This window comes from Miniopterus schreibersii, assembly GCF_964146895.1.
Source record: "Miniopterus schreibersii genome assembly, chromosome: 14".
Taxonomy (NCBI): domain Eukaryota; kingdom Metazoa; phylum Chordata; class Mammalia; order Chiroptera; family Miniopteridae; genus Miniopterus; species Miniopterus schreibersii.
In genome coordinates this window covers 36,607,161-36,620,014 of record NC_138114.1, presented here as the reverse complement: position 1 = coordinate 36,620,014, position 12,854 = coordinate 36,607,161, and the positions used below count along the sequence as shown (strand labels likewise).

The window sequence follows — 12,854 nt, the reverse complement described above, 5'->3', positions numbered from 1 at the left end:
TGCTACAGGCATTGATGCCTGCATCGCTACACCACACAGGGGCACGGGCTTGTGGTACATGGTAAAGATCTGACATTTCATTGCTTTGCAATTAAATTTTAAAGGGTGTTCAGTTTTTAAGTAGGTAACAACTTTAAAAGAACTGCTTAGAATCTCAGAGACCTAATACTATTGGACTTAACTAAAATGTAACCCGTTCATCGAGGCTCCCCCTTTTACAAAAGCAAAGGGAATAATTTTTCTTATCTTGAAGGTTTCAGCGTCTCTCCTACCTTTAGAGCTGGGTCGCTGGCCATTCCTGTTGATTCCCTGGTGATGGGTGTGTTCAGAGTCTTCACTGGAAACAGAAAGTCAAACTTATTCATCTTGTGCTTTGCCCTTTAATTAATCTGAAATTCTTCCTTTCAGACAAGTCCACCAGAAACCCATACCTCTGCCAAGTAAGTACTACGAAGTCATGAAGAATAATATCGGGTAGTGGTTAAGGCTGGATCGTCCTGTCTGAGTCACCTGGCTTCTAACACAACACTGTCACTTCCACCTGGAGGGTCTTGGTATCCTTCTAGCTTGTTTCATCTGTAAAATGGGGCCAAGAATATTTTTCATAGAGTTGTTTTGAAAAGTACATGGATTTGAGATAATTTTTACTTTTTCATTTTTAGTATTGATTGAATATTTTACTAGTCATGCTAGTCATTTTATTTTTTTTATTTTATTTTTTACAAAACCAATACAACTGTTTTCAAAAGTTAAGTCAAACAGTTTACAGAGAGTACCTGGTATAATGCTTGGCACATAGAAATTCCTCAATAAATGATAGCTATTTAAGTTAAATCTAAAATACATTTTAATAATCATAAATAGATCTACAAAAGGTACCCTGAAAAAATTTGAAAAATACCTGGATAATTTTCCCAAGGCCAACATTACCTCCCCCTAAAAATATATGAATCAGATAAGTCAGGCTTGCAGAACTTAGCTGCCCAAACTTTGATTTGCTTTCTGTTTAATGTAGGGAAATAATAAAATAAAACAAACCCTACTTTACATGGGTAATTTGGAAACCATTCCAAAATAATCAAGATTCAAAAAATTTAAATACAGAGAATAGTTGTTATATACCAAAAAGTTTTTGCACATTTACACTAAATATAAATCAGATTTTTAGGTTTTAGTTTGAGTTTTCATGCATCTTAAATAAGTGAAACTTAAATACAAATTTTTTAAAATTCTGAATACAAAGTAAAAATGGTTGGGCTATAGCAGTTTTATGTTGCACTGTGTAAAGCTTTATTATACCTTTTATTGTTTGCAACCCAATTGATAACTATCTATTGACCACCTGCCATAGCCTAGACTCAGGGACTAACAGCAGTGAGTAAAACAGAGGCCCTGCCCTTACGGAGCATCTATTCTACTGGAGGAGAGAGGCAGAAAAAATAAACAACCACGTAAATTATACAACATCAAGTAAATGCTCAAGTGCTATAAAGAAAGAGAAAGCAAGGTAGCAGAGGATGTCAAGGCGAGTCAAGGCGAGTCAAGGCGGCAGTGAGAGCTGCTGTTTCAGACGGGCCTCGGGAAGGCCTCCTGTGCAATGGGTCTAATGGCTCCTCCCGCAAAGGCTGACGCAAGGACAGAATGAGCTAAGATGTGGAGAACAGGACAGGACTGGCGCGCCTTTATAGCTCGTAAAAGATCCCCCAACTGCCCAAACTGCAGAAGCCATCAACCATCTTGTAGTGCGTGCCTTGGGGGAGCCAAGCACCCTCCGTCTTCTGCTGCTCCCACACCCCCAGAACCGCCCAACCTTGCTGGGCCTGCCAGATCCTTCCTGCTCCCTCCTGCTGCTTTGAACTTCTGCTGACTCCTGTGAACTCCGAGACACTTTCATCTGAAGCACTCAGTTTGTCTAAACCCATTTCTCCCACAGATTTCACCTTTTTAAAAAGGACAACTCTGGTTGCTCTGGTCACCCTTGACCTCCTCACTTGCTTTCTTCAAACACATTCCAACTATTTCTTCAAATTATATCTGGAATCTAACAACGCTCACTACTTCCATTGATGCGATTTGTTCCAAGCCACCATTGTCTCCTGCCTGGGCTTGCAGAACACTGGACTGGCCTCCTCTCTCGGCTCTTGCCCCCTTCTATCTATTTCCAGCCCTGCAGCCACAGTGACCTTGTTAAAAGACAAGCAGATAACATTACTACTCTGTTCAAAACCCTCCAAAAGCTTGTTAAAGCTCAAGTCATGTCAAGGGGTCCACCAGGTCCTACAAATCTGGTTCCTTCATTACCTCCTGTCTGACTTTACCCCTTATTGCTCTCTCCTTTCCTCACTGTGCTCCAGGCACAGTGCCCCCTCTCTGTTCCTCAAATGCCAGGCTTTGCATTCACTGCTCCTTCTCCCTGGGACAGTCTTTCCTGGGATAGCACATGCCTCCTACCTCTCCATTCGCTTATCTTACCCAAGGGTCACCTCAGTGAGGCCTTCCTTCCCAGAAGAGCATTTTTTAAATTTATTTATTTTTAAAAATATATCTTTATTGATTTCAGAGAGAGGAAAGGAGAAGGAGAGAGAGAGATAGAAACATCAATGATGAGAGTCATTGATCGGCTGCCTCCTGCATGCCCCCACCTGGGGATCGAGTCCGAAACCCTGGCATGTGCCCTGACCGGGAATCGAACCCCGATCGCCTGGATACTAGGTCGACGTTCAGCCACTGAGCCACGCCCGGCCAGTTCGAGCATGTTTAAATTCTTCTTGTCCAAGGCTATCTCCAGCCCCCTTCCCTCTTACTTTTCTCCATAGCATTTATGACTCTAATATTATATATATTTTTAAAATTTTTTTTTACTTATGTCTTTATTGTCTCTCACTCCATTAAAATTTAAGCTCCAGGAGGAAAGGGCATTTTGCTGTTTTGTTAACTTGTATATTCCCAGTGCCTTGATCCATGGCAGGCACATAATCATGAATGAATGAACGAACGAACGAATGAATGAACACAGCTAAGTATTTTCTCTATTTCATGTGTTTTCACTCTTATACTGAGCTTATGCCTTAAGGAAGCAATTCTCAAACATTTTGGCCTTGGGACCATTTAACACTCTTAAAATCAGACCCCAAAAACTTTGGTTTACATCTTTCTATTGATACTGAATGTATTCATTACAACAGACATTTCAAACATATTTAGTAACCCATTAAAATATTAAACTCATTGCATGTGAACATAAATATTTTTATGAAAAATAACTATATCTTCCAAACAAAAATAATTAGTGGGGAGAGTGGCACTGTTTTACATTTTTTAAAAATCTAATGCCTGGAAATACAGAGACAACTGGATTCTCCTACCTACCTCACATTCAACCTGTTGCAATATGCTTTTCTGGTTGAAGTATATGAAGAAAACCGGGCTTCACAGAGCCATGTATTTGGAAAAGACATGGCAAACCCCCTGAAAGGATCTTGGGGATTCCCCGCATCCGCAGACCATGCTTTGAGAACCATTGCTCTTAAGGATTTTTTGGTGTGTGTGACTTTTCAGTGTGTATGTCCCCTGCAGCACCTACCATAGTGTTGAGGTAAGGTCATAGTAACTGCTCAAGAAATACTGAAGACCCATCGATTTTTCAAATCCCTTTCAGGATTTCCGGAAGGGAGCAGCCCAACTGTGGATGGCCCATTACCCAGCTTTACATCTAATTCCAATGTGTCAGAACAGGTATGAAATGAACTCTTATCATTACCAGTTAACTGCAGGAAAGGGCATTATCTTCTTATGAGAGAGTTTGGAGTGAAGCTCGAGAACAGACTATATTTTAAGTTGGCTTATGGGTACCCATTTGCTGATGGGTACAGAATACATTGGTTGTTTTCAGGTATTAAGACCTTGCTCCCTTTGTTCCTAGATGCCCTAAATAACAACTTGCGGTTCTTCAAAACTAGAAAAAAAGTGTGTTGCTTTTTACTGTTCTTCCTCTCACATAGCTTCTTTTATAACTACGTAATTTTTTCAGAACAGATCTGTGGGGGCATATGATATTCACACACATGAAACAGCACAGTCCACAAAGAGAAAGGACTCCCTGTGCCCTTGGGCAAGTCTAAGTTTTCTCAAGTGAAAATAGGGATGACAGCATTTATTCTCCTTGCCTTCAAACTAGTTACAAGAATCGAATAAGAGAACATTTGTGAAAACACTTTGGAAATTGTAAAGCACTCCACAAAGCAAAATCAATGAGATCACAATGGAAAGCGAGGTTGTAACTTACTTAGGAGGAAGGAATGAAGTTCAGGAAGCAGGATTTGGTTCTTATGTTCAATGACTAAGGTTAGCAGCTAAGGCCAGATGGAGGAAAAGTCAATCACAGAACCCCATGATTGATCAAAGGAAGCATAAACTCCGGACAAATCACTGATCCGCATGTAGTCGGCCTGTCTTGGTAACGCAAAATCGGGCTCTTTTTCATGCACAGAAGAAGGTACGGTGTCATTGAAGGCCCATCTCATGCTTAACACCTCCCTCTACTTCACAGGAAGCTGATGTTCACTGTAAGCCGTGGTACGCTGGTGCCTGCGACCGAAAGTCTGCTGAAGAGGCATTATACAAATCAAACAAGGTTCGGCCACTTTTAAATCTCATATCCTGACCTCAGCCTATAGTAGGCCTAGTTGTTATCCTAATAATATGCTAATTAAATAACTGCAACAATTATGGATGCAGGGATCTTTTTTCTTTACTTACTCAAGAGGATCTGCCATTCCTTCCTCTCTTTCAAGCATCTCCCTCTTTGTTCCTCCATCTCACCGCTACTTGTCCTTTCATCTCAACAAACAGTGGAAGAGAAGAGAATCCAGGGGCAGAGCTCTGAAAGGCTTCGTGCTATGTGAGATCCATCCAGGAGTGAAAAGTAACGGGCTATTTTGGATCAATGCATGCAGTAAAAGATTGAGGTCAAGATGGCACAAAGTACCTGAAGAGAGATTTTTGGAGCATCTAAGCCCAGTCATGTAGGAACACTAGGGACAGTTTGGACAATCTAAGATTAAAGTGCCAATTTTCCCTTTCTTACTCTTCTCCCCCCTCCCATTTTTTTCAGTTGCACCCTTTGTCAGAATATATATTTACATACTATTTTTGCCACCCTTGTTTTAGTCCTAACTTTAGAATTAAACATATTAAATGCTTTCCATCATTTCCTTTGCTGGCTTCCCGTTATCTTTTTGTTTGATGAAGCTCACTTTGTACTAGATTCTTAGGAAGAACTGTGTTTACATTCCCTGAGTTCTTGCATGCACATTCAAAACTGTTATTTTCTTGCCCTTATATGTAATTTGATATTTTAGTCTAAAACTCTGCAGACTTTTTGTTTTTAAAGTTTAATAGTTTTACCAGAATATACCTCTGAGTTGATTTCTAGGTCAAATTTTTTCAGGTAGATGGAAGCCCTTTCAGTAAATAGATTTAAGTTTTCTCTTATTTCCAATATGTTGTCTTAAATTACAATCTTAAAGAGTACTTGTTTCATTGTTCTGTTTTTCTCCCTTAAGGACTCAAATCACATGCATCTTGGACCTTTTTTGTCTTGATTCCAACCACTCTGACCCTGTTGCTATCCTTTTTTTAAATCTCCACCCCACTCCCTCTATCTTGGTGGTTTCCATGTCTTCCTTCAGAGATTTATTTAAATCTTCATTTGAGGCAATTGTCCTTTGGGCATCTTGTAATTTCTTCTTCATTTCTGAGACAGGTTTGTTTTTATTTTCTTTGCAGTTTGATCAACTGTGGTTGGATTTTTCTTCCTGCTTTCTGTCCTTTTTTTTGTTCATCATTTTTGAATTTATGATTCTAGAATATTTTATAAAATATTTAAATTTGTAATGTTGTGTTACAGTTCTTATCTGCTTCAATATAAGTTTTGGGGGAAAGAATTATCAGCTAAAATATTTTTATCCCCAACTTCTACTTTCTTAAGTGTTTTTGAACAAAATGTTTGATAACTTTTTTTATTCATATACTACTTGTGGACATGGTTCCTAGTTCAAGAGGGCCCTCTGGGTTTGACCTTAATGTGTCCCTTCACACATTTCTAAATCCTATAAACATAATTACCTTATTTAGTGCATCAAAAAGTACATTGATCTCACTCAGGATTTTCTGTAAGTATATATAAACATGTAAATATAAAATGTTATATTTTGTATAAGTATGTAGTTTACTGAAGTATTTTTTTTGGAAAATAAAACAAACATCAATAATAAAAATTATATAAAGAATTATATTTTGAATATAGGCATTTTTCATAAACTGATGTCCAACCCTTGGAAATATAAGTAATACTAACCATAATTATGTTTTTTGTTTAATAAACAGGATGGATCATTTCTCATTCGGAAAAGCTCTGGCCATGATTCCAAACAGCCATATACATTAGTTGTATTTTTTAATAAGCGAGTATATAATATCCCTGTGCGATTTATTGAAGCAACAAAACAGTATGCTTTGGGCAGAAAAAAAAACGGCGAAGAGGTCAGTAATTTCTCTTTTAATCCAACTCTATTACTATGTATTGAACACAATGGCATCGTACCATATTAGATGCTGTAGATGAGAAAAGGGGATACAAGAGCACTTGGTCGAAGGCTTGCACACGTTATAAACAGATAAAGTACTATGTTTGGGCAGAGTATCCTACGAGAGAACAGACAGGAGGAAAGACTGGCATGAGGTAAAGGCTACATTTTAGTCCTTTTACCCTGTTACTTAGTGGAGTCAGTCTGATTCAGTATTTTAGTCCAGGGACACATAAAAATCAAGATTGAAATGTCAACTAGAATTAATGTTGTAAAAATCAAGGTCAGTGTCCAGAGCTCCTAAGTCGAGAACTAGGATCTCAACTCAAATCCCAAGGTGGATGGTCAAGGAAGGATTAGAAGAAATGCAATAACCCGAGTTGAAGCATTAGGCTACACCGTTGGGCCAGAATGAAAAAAGAAGCAAGAAAAAAGCATTGCAGTAGGTCTCGAATACTAACCAACCGTGATTTCAACTCTTTAATCTGGACCAAACTCAATGCTTACCACATCTCCGTTTACCCAGCTTGTTCCTATAAGTGAGCCCTGAAAATGGTCAGAAAGGGGGTGATACTTGTTCTGGTCTTGAAAGATAAGTTGAATTTGAATAGATAGAATGAAAGTTGAAACGTATGAGAAAGAAAATAGAACAATCTAAGCAAAGAAAATAGAATTTTAAAAGTTCAAAAATGTTTATTTTCAGTATTCCTTCAGAAATAACTACACCCGTTCCAAACCCAGCATTTGTCAGTGAATTGTTAGAAAGTGTCATAATTTCTGAAGTGTATGTCTCCTCCGCTAGATGAGGCCAGGAACTAGACTACGTCTTGTTCATCTTTGTATTTCTAGAACCAGAGCACAATGGCTGGCTTCAGTGGATGCTGGATAAGTGCTTATTTAATGAATGAATCGATTTGTTGATTGAGTGGTTACAGGCAGGAGAACAGCATTTGTAAAATGAACTGAGAGGGTCATATGCCAATTAGGATACTCTTTATTTTGCTTTTTTAAAAATGTGGGAAAAAACACATATAATAAAATTTACCATATTAACGATTTTAAGTATACAGCCTAGTAGTGTTAAGTATACTTACGGTGTTGTGAAACAGATCTCCAGAGTTTTTTTATCTTACACATATGAAACTCTATACTCATTGAAAACTCTCCTTCCCCACTCCACAGTCCCTGGCAACCACCATTTCACTTTTTATTTCTATGAATTTGACATTAGATATCTCATATAAATGGGATCGTACAATGTTTGTTCTTTGGTGACTGCCTTATTTCACATAGCATAATATCCTCAAGGTTCACCCATGTTGTAGCATGTGACAGGATTTCTCAAAATTCCCTTTTGAGGCTACATAGTATTTCATTGTATTATATATGACATTCTGCTTATTCACCCATCTGTTAATAGACACTTGGGTTACTTCTACCTCTTGGCTATTGTAAATAGTGCTGCTGTGAAAATGGGTGTGCAGATATCTCTTCAAGACTCTGCTTTCCATTCCTCTGGACATATATCCAGAAGTGGGATTGCTGGATCATATGGTAGTTCTATTTTTAATTTGGGGGAGAGGTGGACCACCATGTTGTTTTCCGTAGAGATTGCATCATTTTATAATCCTACCAGCAGTGCACAAGGGATCCAACTTTTCAACATCCCTGCCAACACTTTTTTTTTTTTAAATAGTAGCTATCCTATTGGGTGATATTTCATTGTGGTTTTGATTTGCATTTGTCTGATGGTTGGTGATGTTGAGCATCTTCTCATGTTTGTTGGCCATTTGTATATCATCTCTGAAAGAAACACCTATTCAAGCTCTTTTCCAATTTTTAAATCAGGTTATTTGATCTTCTGTTGTTGAGTTGGAGTTCTTCTTCATTATTCTGGATATTAACCCCTTATCAGACACACAATTTGCAAATATTTCCCCCCATTCCATAGGTTACCTTTCACTCTGTTGACTGTGACCTTTGATGAACAGAAGTTTTTAAGTTTGATGTAGACCTATTTGTGTATTTTTGTTTTTGTTGCCTATGTTTTTGGTGTCATATCCAAGAAATCATTGTCAAATACAATCTCATGAAGATTTTCTCCTATGTTTTCTTCTAGGAGTTTTTATAGTTTGGGGTTTTATTTTGCTTTTAATAAAGTCTCAGATAATTAGAAAATGCAAAAGTCTTGAATCTGAAAACACAAACACTGATCAAGGTTAAACTTGAGTTTTAAAATATAGATTGCATTATCATTTAACAGCAGTTAAACTTTAGCAGGTCTGCTTTTCCCTACTCACAAAAACCTTCATTCTTACTGCAACCTTACAAATCTTTTTAAATAAGTGCTCCTAATAGTAGTAATCAGTGGTAGGAGATGGTGATAATCCTGGTAGGACAGAGTGACTCTGGACAGGTGGTTTCATTCTAAAGCCTCCCCAGTACTTCTGTAAGGCTTAAGGGTGGGTGAGGGAGCTGTCCTCGTTAGAGGTCCTGAAATTCTCTCCTATAAATACTGAGCTCTAAGGGGCTCTGGACTTCCTTGTTCTGCTAGGAAACTCTGGTAAACAAGGATTCCTCTTGGCCTAAAGAATCTTCATCCCTACCTCAGAATGGATAGATCAGAGCTTTATCTCTCTCTCCATATATCCAGCCTATGGATACCAAAATAAATAGTATATTATTATAATGGCATCTGAAAGTACTGACAGAATCCATTAAAATCCTTACTTAAATTATCCGTAACAAAAATATTATTTCTTCCATGTACTGAACATCTGAATGGAAAATGAGAACTTTAGTTACATGATGTCAACCATGAGGATATTTTGAAAAGTCTGTGTCTGTGGGTGTATATAGGTAGAAAAAGTAAGCAATTAACTGTTTAACTTTTTTTTTTTAAGAATTTTTTTAACATATATCTTTATTGATTTGAGAGAGAGGAAGGGAGGGGTAGACAGAATCATCAGTGATGTTGTCATTGATTGGCTGCCTCCTGCACCGCCCCCCCCACTGGGGATCAAGCCCACAAACTGGGCATGAGCCCTGACCGGGACTCGAACTGTGATCTCCTGGATCCTAGGCCGATGCTCAACCACTGAGCCACACCAGGCCAGGCTGTTTAATGTTTTTATGCAACTGTTTTGGCATTGTGTATATACAGTATTAAGTAGTTTACAGCTCTGATATCTGTTTGCTTTATTTATCATGATTTTCAGTTATCGAATGAGATGTTTGTCCATATACGACTATCTTGAATACACTGGATTAGTCTAGACAGGAAAAACAAGGGCACTGAGGGAAAATGCAACTAAGTTATGCTCAATTCTTCATGCAATTAAATAAAAAAATATGTCAAGAGCACTCTCTTCTTCAAACATTTCAACTCAGCTCCTTTCTTCAAGCATTAAATCCCCAAGCAATACGCAGAAATATTCAAGGACTAGGAAAGGATGTTTGTTTGTGTAAGTATAGCAACTCTCTCTTAGGCTTCCTGGGTTCAGAACACACCTTTTCCCTTGGAATCCACTTCAAAGAGGTTGTGCTATTTCGTTTCCAGTTCTTTAGTCCATCAATTTAACTTCCAACTGCATCAGTTTAACATGCTATACCAAACAAACAGAATGAATGTCTTTATGAGTATCATTGGCAATTGCAAGAGAACTGAACAATTAAAGGGAAAGTAAGAAATAAAGACTGAAGATACTCAAAGGTCCCTATTTCTTACCTCTCCACCCAATTATCTAAAAGAAAACTGGTATTTCATTTTAAAAAGTTGACCAGTATTCTGAATACTTTATTCAATATATAGATATTTGGAAGCTATCCACAGAGTAAGGCTTTTTAAAACTTTTATTCCAGATGTTTGTCTTTGTCTAAAAAATTAAGACAATAAAATCAATTGGTGATAATTGTTAAATACATGGCACTGTTGCAAAGCAATCATCACTTTTTAAAAAGTGATTCTAATTGCATTTACTTGATGATTGTGAGCTTATAGCACTTTTGTATAATTAATGCACTTGACTTCATGGTCTGTATTACATTTATTTTACCTTTCATTTAAAACACTGATTTTTCAGGGGAGAAAAAATATAACCTTGAAATCTAGAGAATAGGAATTAATATATGGAAAAATAAATATGTATGGTAAGAGTCCAGCATGAAATTCCATTATCCATTAGGTACTAATTTACTTCTAAACTTACTGGGTGCTGAAGCAAAAGTGGAAATATAAGGGTGTATAAAAAAATTCCTTATTTATTCAAAAAAGAAAATAAACACATGAATCTGGGAAATAACTCTTTCCTGACACTAAATTCCAAGGTTAATTTATTACATCAGTCCTTGTATTTAAGACTGTGCAACCTAACAATAATGTAGAGAAATTCACTGTGTGACAGTTTTACACTAAATAAAAAGACAATACTAATATATTACATCATAACTCATTGAAGCAATTTCTCTAAGTACGTATACTAATTAAAGCTGTCAGCTGTGTTTTTAGTCTTACTGAATACAGAGAAGGCCAAGGTCTGCCACCTTGAAGGTTAGACTTTGTTAAATTAGTTATTTTTTGGTAGACTGTCAGCTGGGACCTAATAACTTTGACTAACTTGAGAAAATGGAAGAAGATGGAAGGAGTGAAGCTCAGTTAACATAAATGCCAATGAATAATTCATTTATGTTTTCTTGCTCTAGTACTTTGGAAGTGTTGCTGAAATTATCAAGAATCATCAACATAGTCCCCTGGTTCTTATCGACAGTCAGAATAACACAAAGGATTCCACAAGACTGAAATATGCAGTTAAAGTTTCATAAATTTTTAAAAAGGAGCTCAACATCATTACTTCAGACATTTGCTCTATTTCTACTTTTAAGACAAAGTCCCGAAGCTTCATATTTTGGATTATGAATCATCCAGTATTAAGATACAAGACGGAGGCAGCTATTGAGGTGGTCATCCGTTTCCTTACCAGAAACTCACATGGACTTGTTCTATTGCCTGACCTGATGAACTGTTAATATCTGGTGAGGCTGAGTTAATCATGCTATTAATATTCTCCAAATAAATGTTTTTATTTAAAAGAAACAGGTGTAAAGTATTTTCAGTCATGTAAGAAAATAACACTTTATTTTAAAAATAATCATAATCTTGGATAAAACAAAGCAGCTGGAAATTTAGGCCACTACACTGCTCACTGGTGCGCTAACGTAACTAGGACATCTAGTGACAGTGCTTGACAATGATGTCTTGGTTATGATTTTTGTTATGTAAAGAATTATTTTCCAAAGGACAAGAGTGTTCACCAAGGCCATCCAAAATGCACTGGTAAGAGGAGAATGAGCATCACGGAGAAATCCACTGGTGGGCCCTGGCCAGAGTTGCTCAGTGGTTAGAGCATCGGACTGCTCACTGAAGGGTCACGGGTTCAATTCCCAGTCAAGGGCATGTAGTTTCGATCTCTGGCTCCCTCAGGGTGCATGCAGGAGGCAACCAATCGATGTCTCTCTCTCACATCTCTCTCTCCCTCCCGCCCCCAACCTCCCTCCTACTCTTTCTGAAAACAATCAATAGAAAAAAATGTTCCCTGGGGGTTCTGCTCTGCTGGCCAGGGCTAATTTTCATAAACACTGGCACACTGATAGCAGCACTTCAATTATCAGAAGCCAGGAGTCTCAATTATAACAACTGACAAAATCTGGGTGTCGGTCAAGGGGGCTTGACTCACAGACTTGTAGATGAGGTTAACCACTGAGGCAGACTATGAGCAGCCAATAAGGGTGCTGTTTAATATATATATATATATATATATATATATCCCTTCCTGGTTCCAGTGTGTTTTTATCCTATCAGTGGATTAGGGAAGCCAGGTGACAATCACTAGTGAGTTTCTCAGCCACCTAGCAGGTCACTTGTCTTCTGGCCTGGGGCATTCTCCACTGAGCTTTCCTGCCATCTCTCAGGCCTATTTCTGCTCACTGGCTCTAGCCCACCAACGCTCACCAATGCTGAATTTCCTTCAGCCACCCAGTAGGCTCCGGCTTGGTCACACCTCTAGTGAGTTTCTTTGGCACTCAGTGGGGCAACTTTCTGCCCACCGGCTCCAGGCTGCCCACAGCTTCCAGTGAGTTTAATACTCAGCAGGCTGTTTACAGCAGACTAGCTCTAGCTGGCCAGTACCCTCTGAGTTTCACAGCCACTTTACCCAGTCATCATTTTCATTACATTTAAATTCATTCATCTCATTTCATTCACTTTTAAAG

At 38.0% G+C, this 12,854-nt stretch overlaps 1 protein-coding gene across 1 annotated transcript in view; it reads left to right on the top strand.

Moving 5' to 3' along the window:
• The window catches only part of BLNK (B cell linker), a 58,995-nt gene extending 47,324 nt beyond the window's left edge, over positions 1–11,671 (top strand). The window contains exons 13-17 of the mRNA XM_081157903.1: positions 409–440; positions 3,659–3,735; positions 4,550–4,633; positions 6,388–6,543; positions 11,289–11,671. Of these exons, the coding sequence (XP_081014029.1) occupies positions 409–440; positions 3,659–3,735; positions 4,550–4,633; positions 6,388–6,543; positions 11,289–11,408 (469 nt within the window). The 3' untranslated portion in view covers positions 11,409–11,671. The remainder of the gene's footprint in view (positions 1–408; positions 441–3,658; positions 3,736–4,549; positions 4,634–6,387; positions 6,544–11,288) is intronic.
• Positions 11,672–12,854: the final 1,183 nt, after the last annotated feature.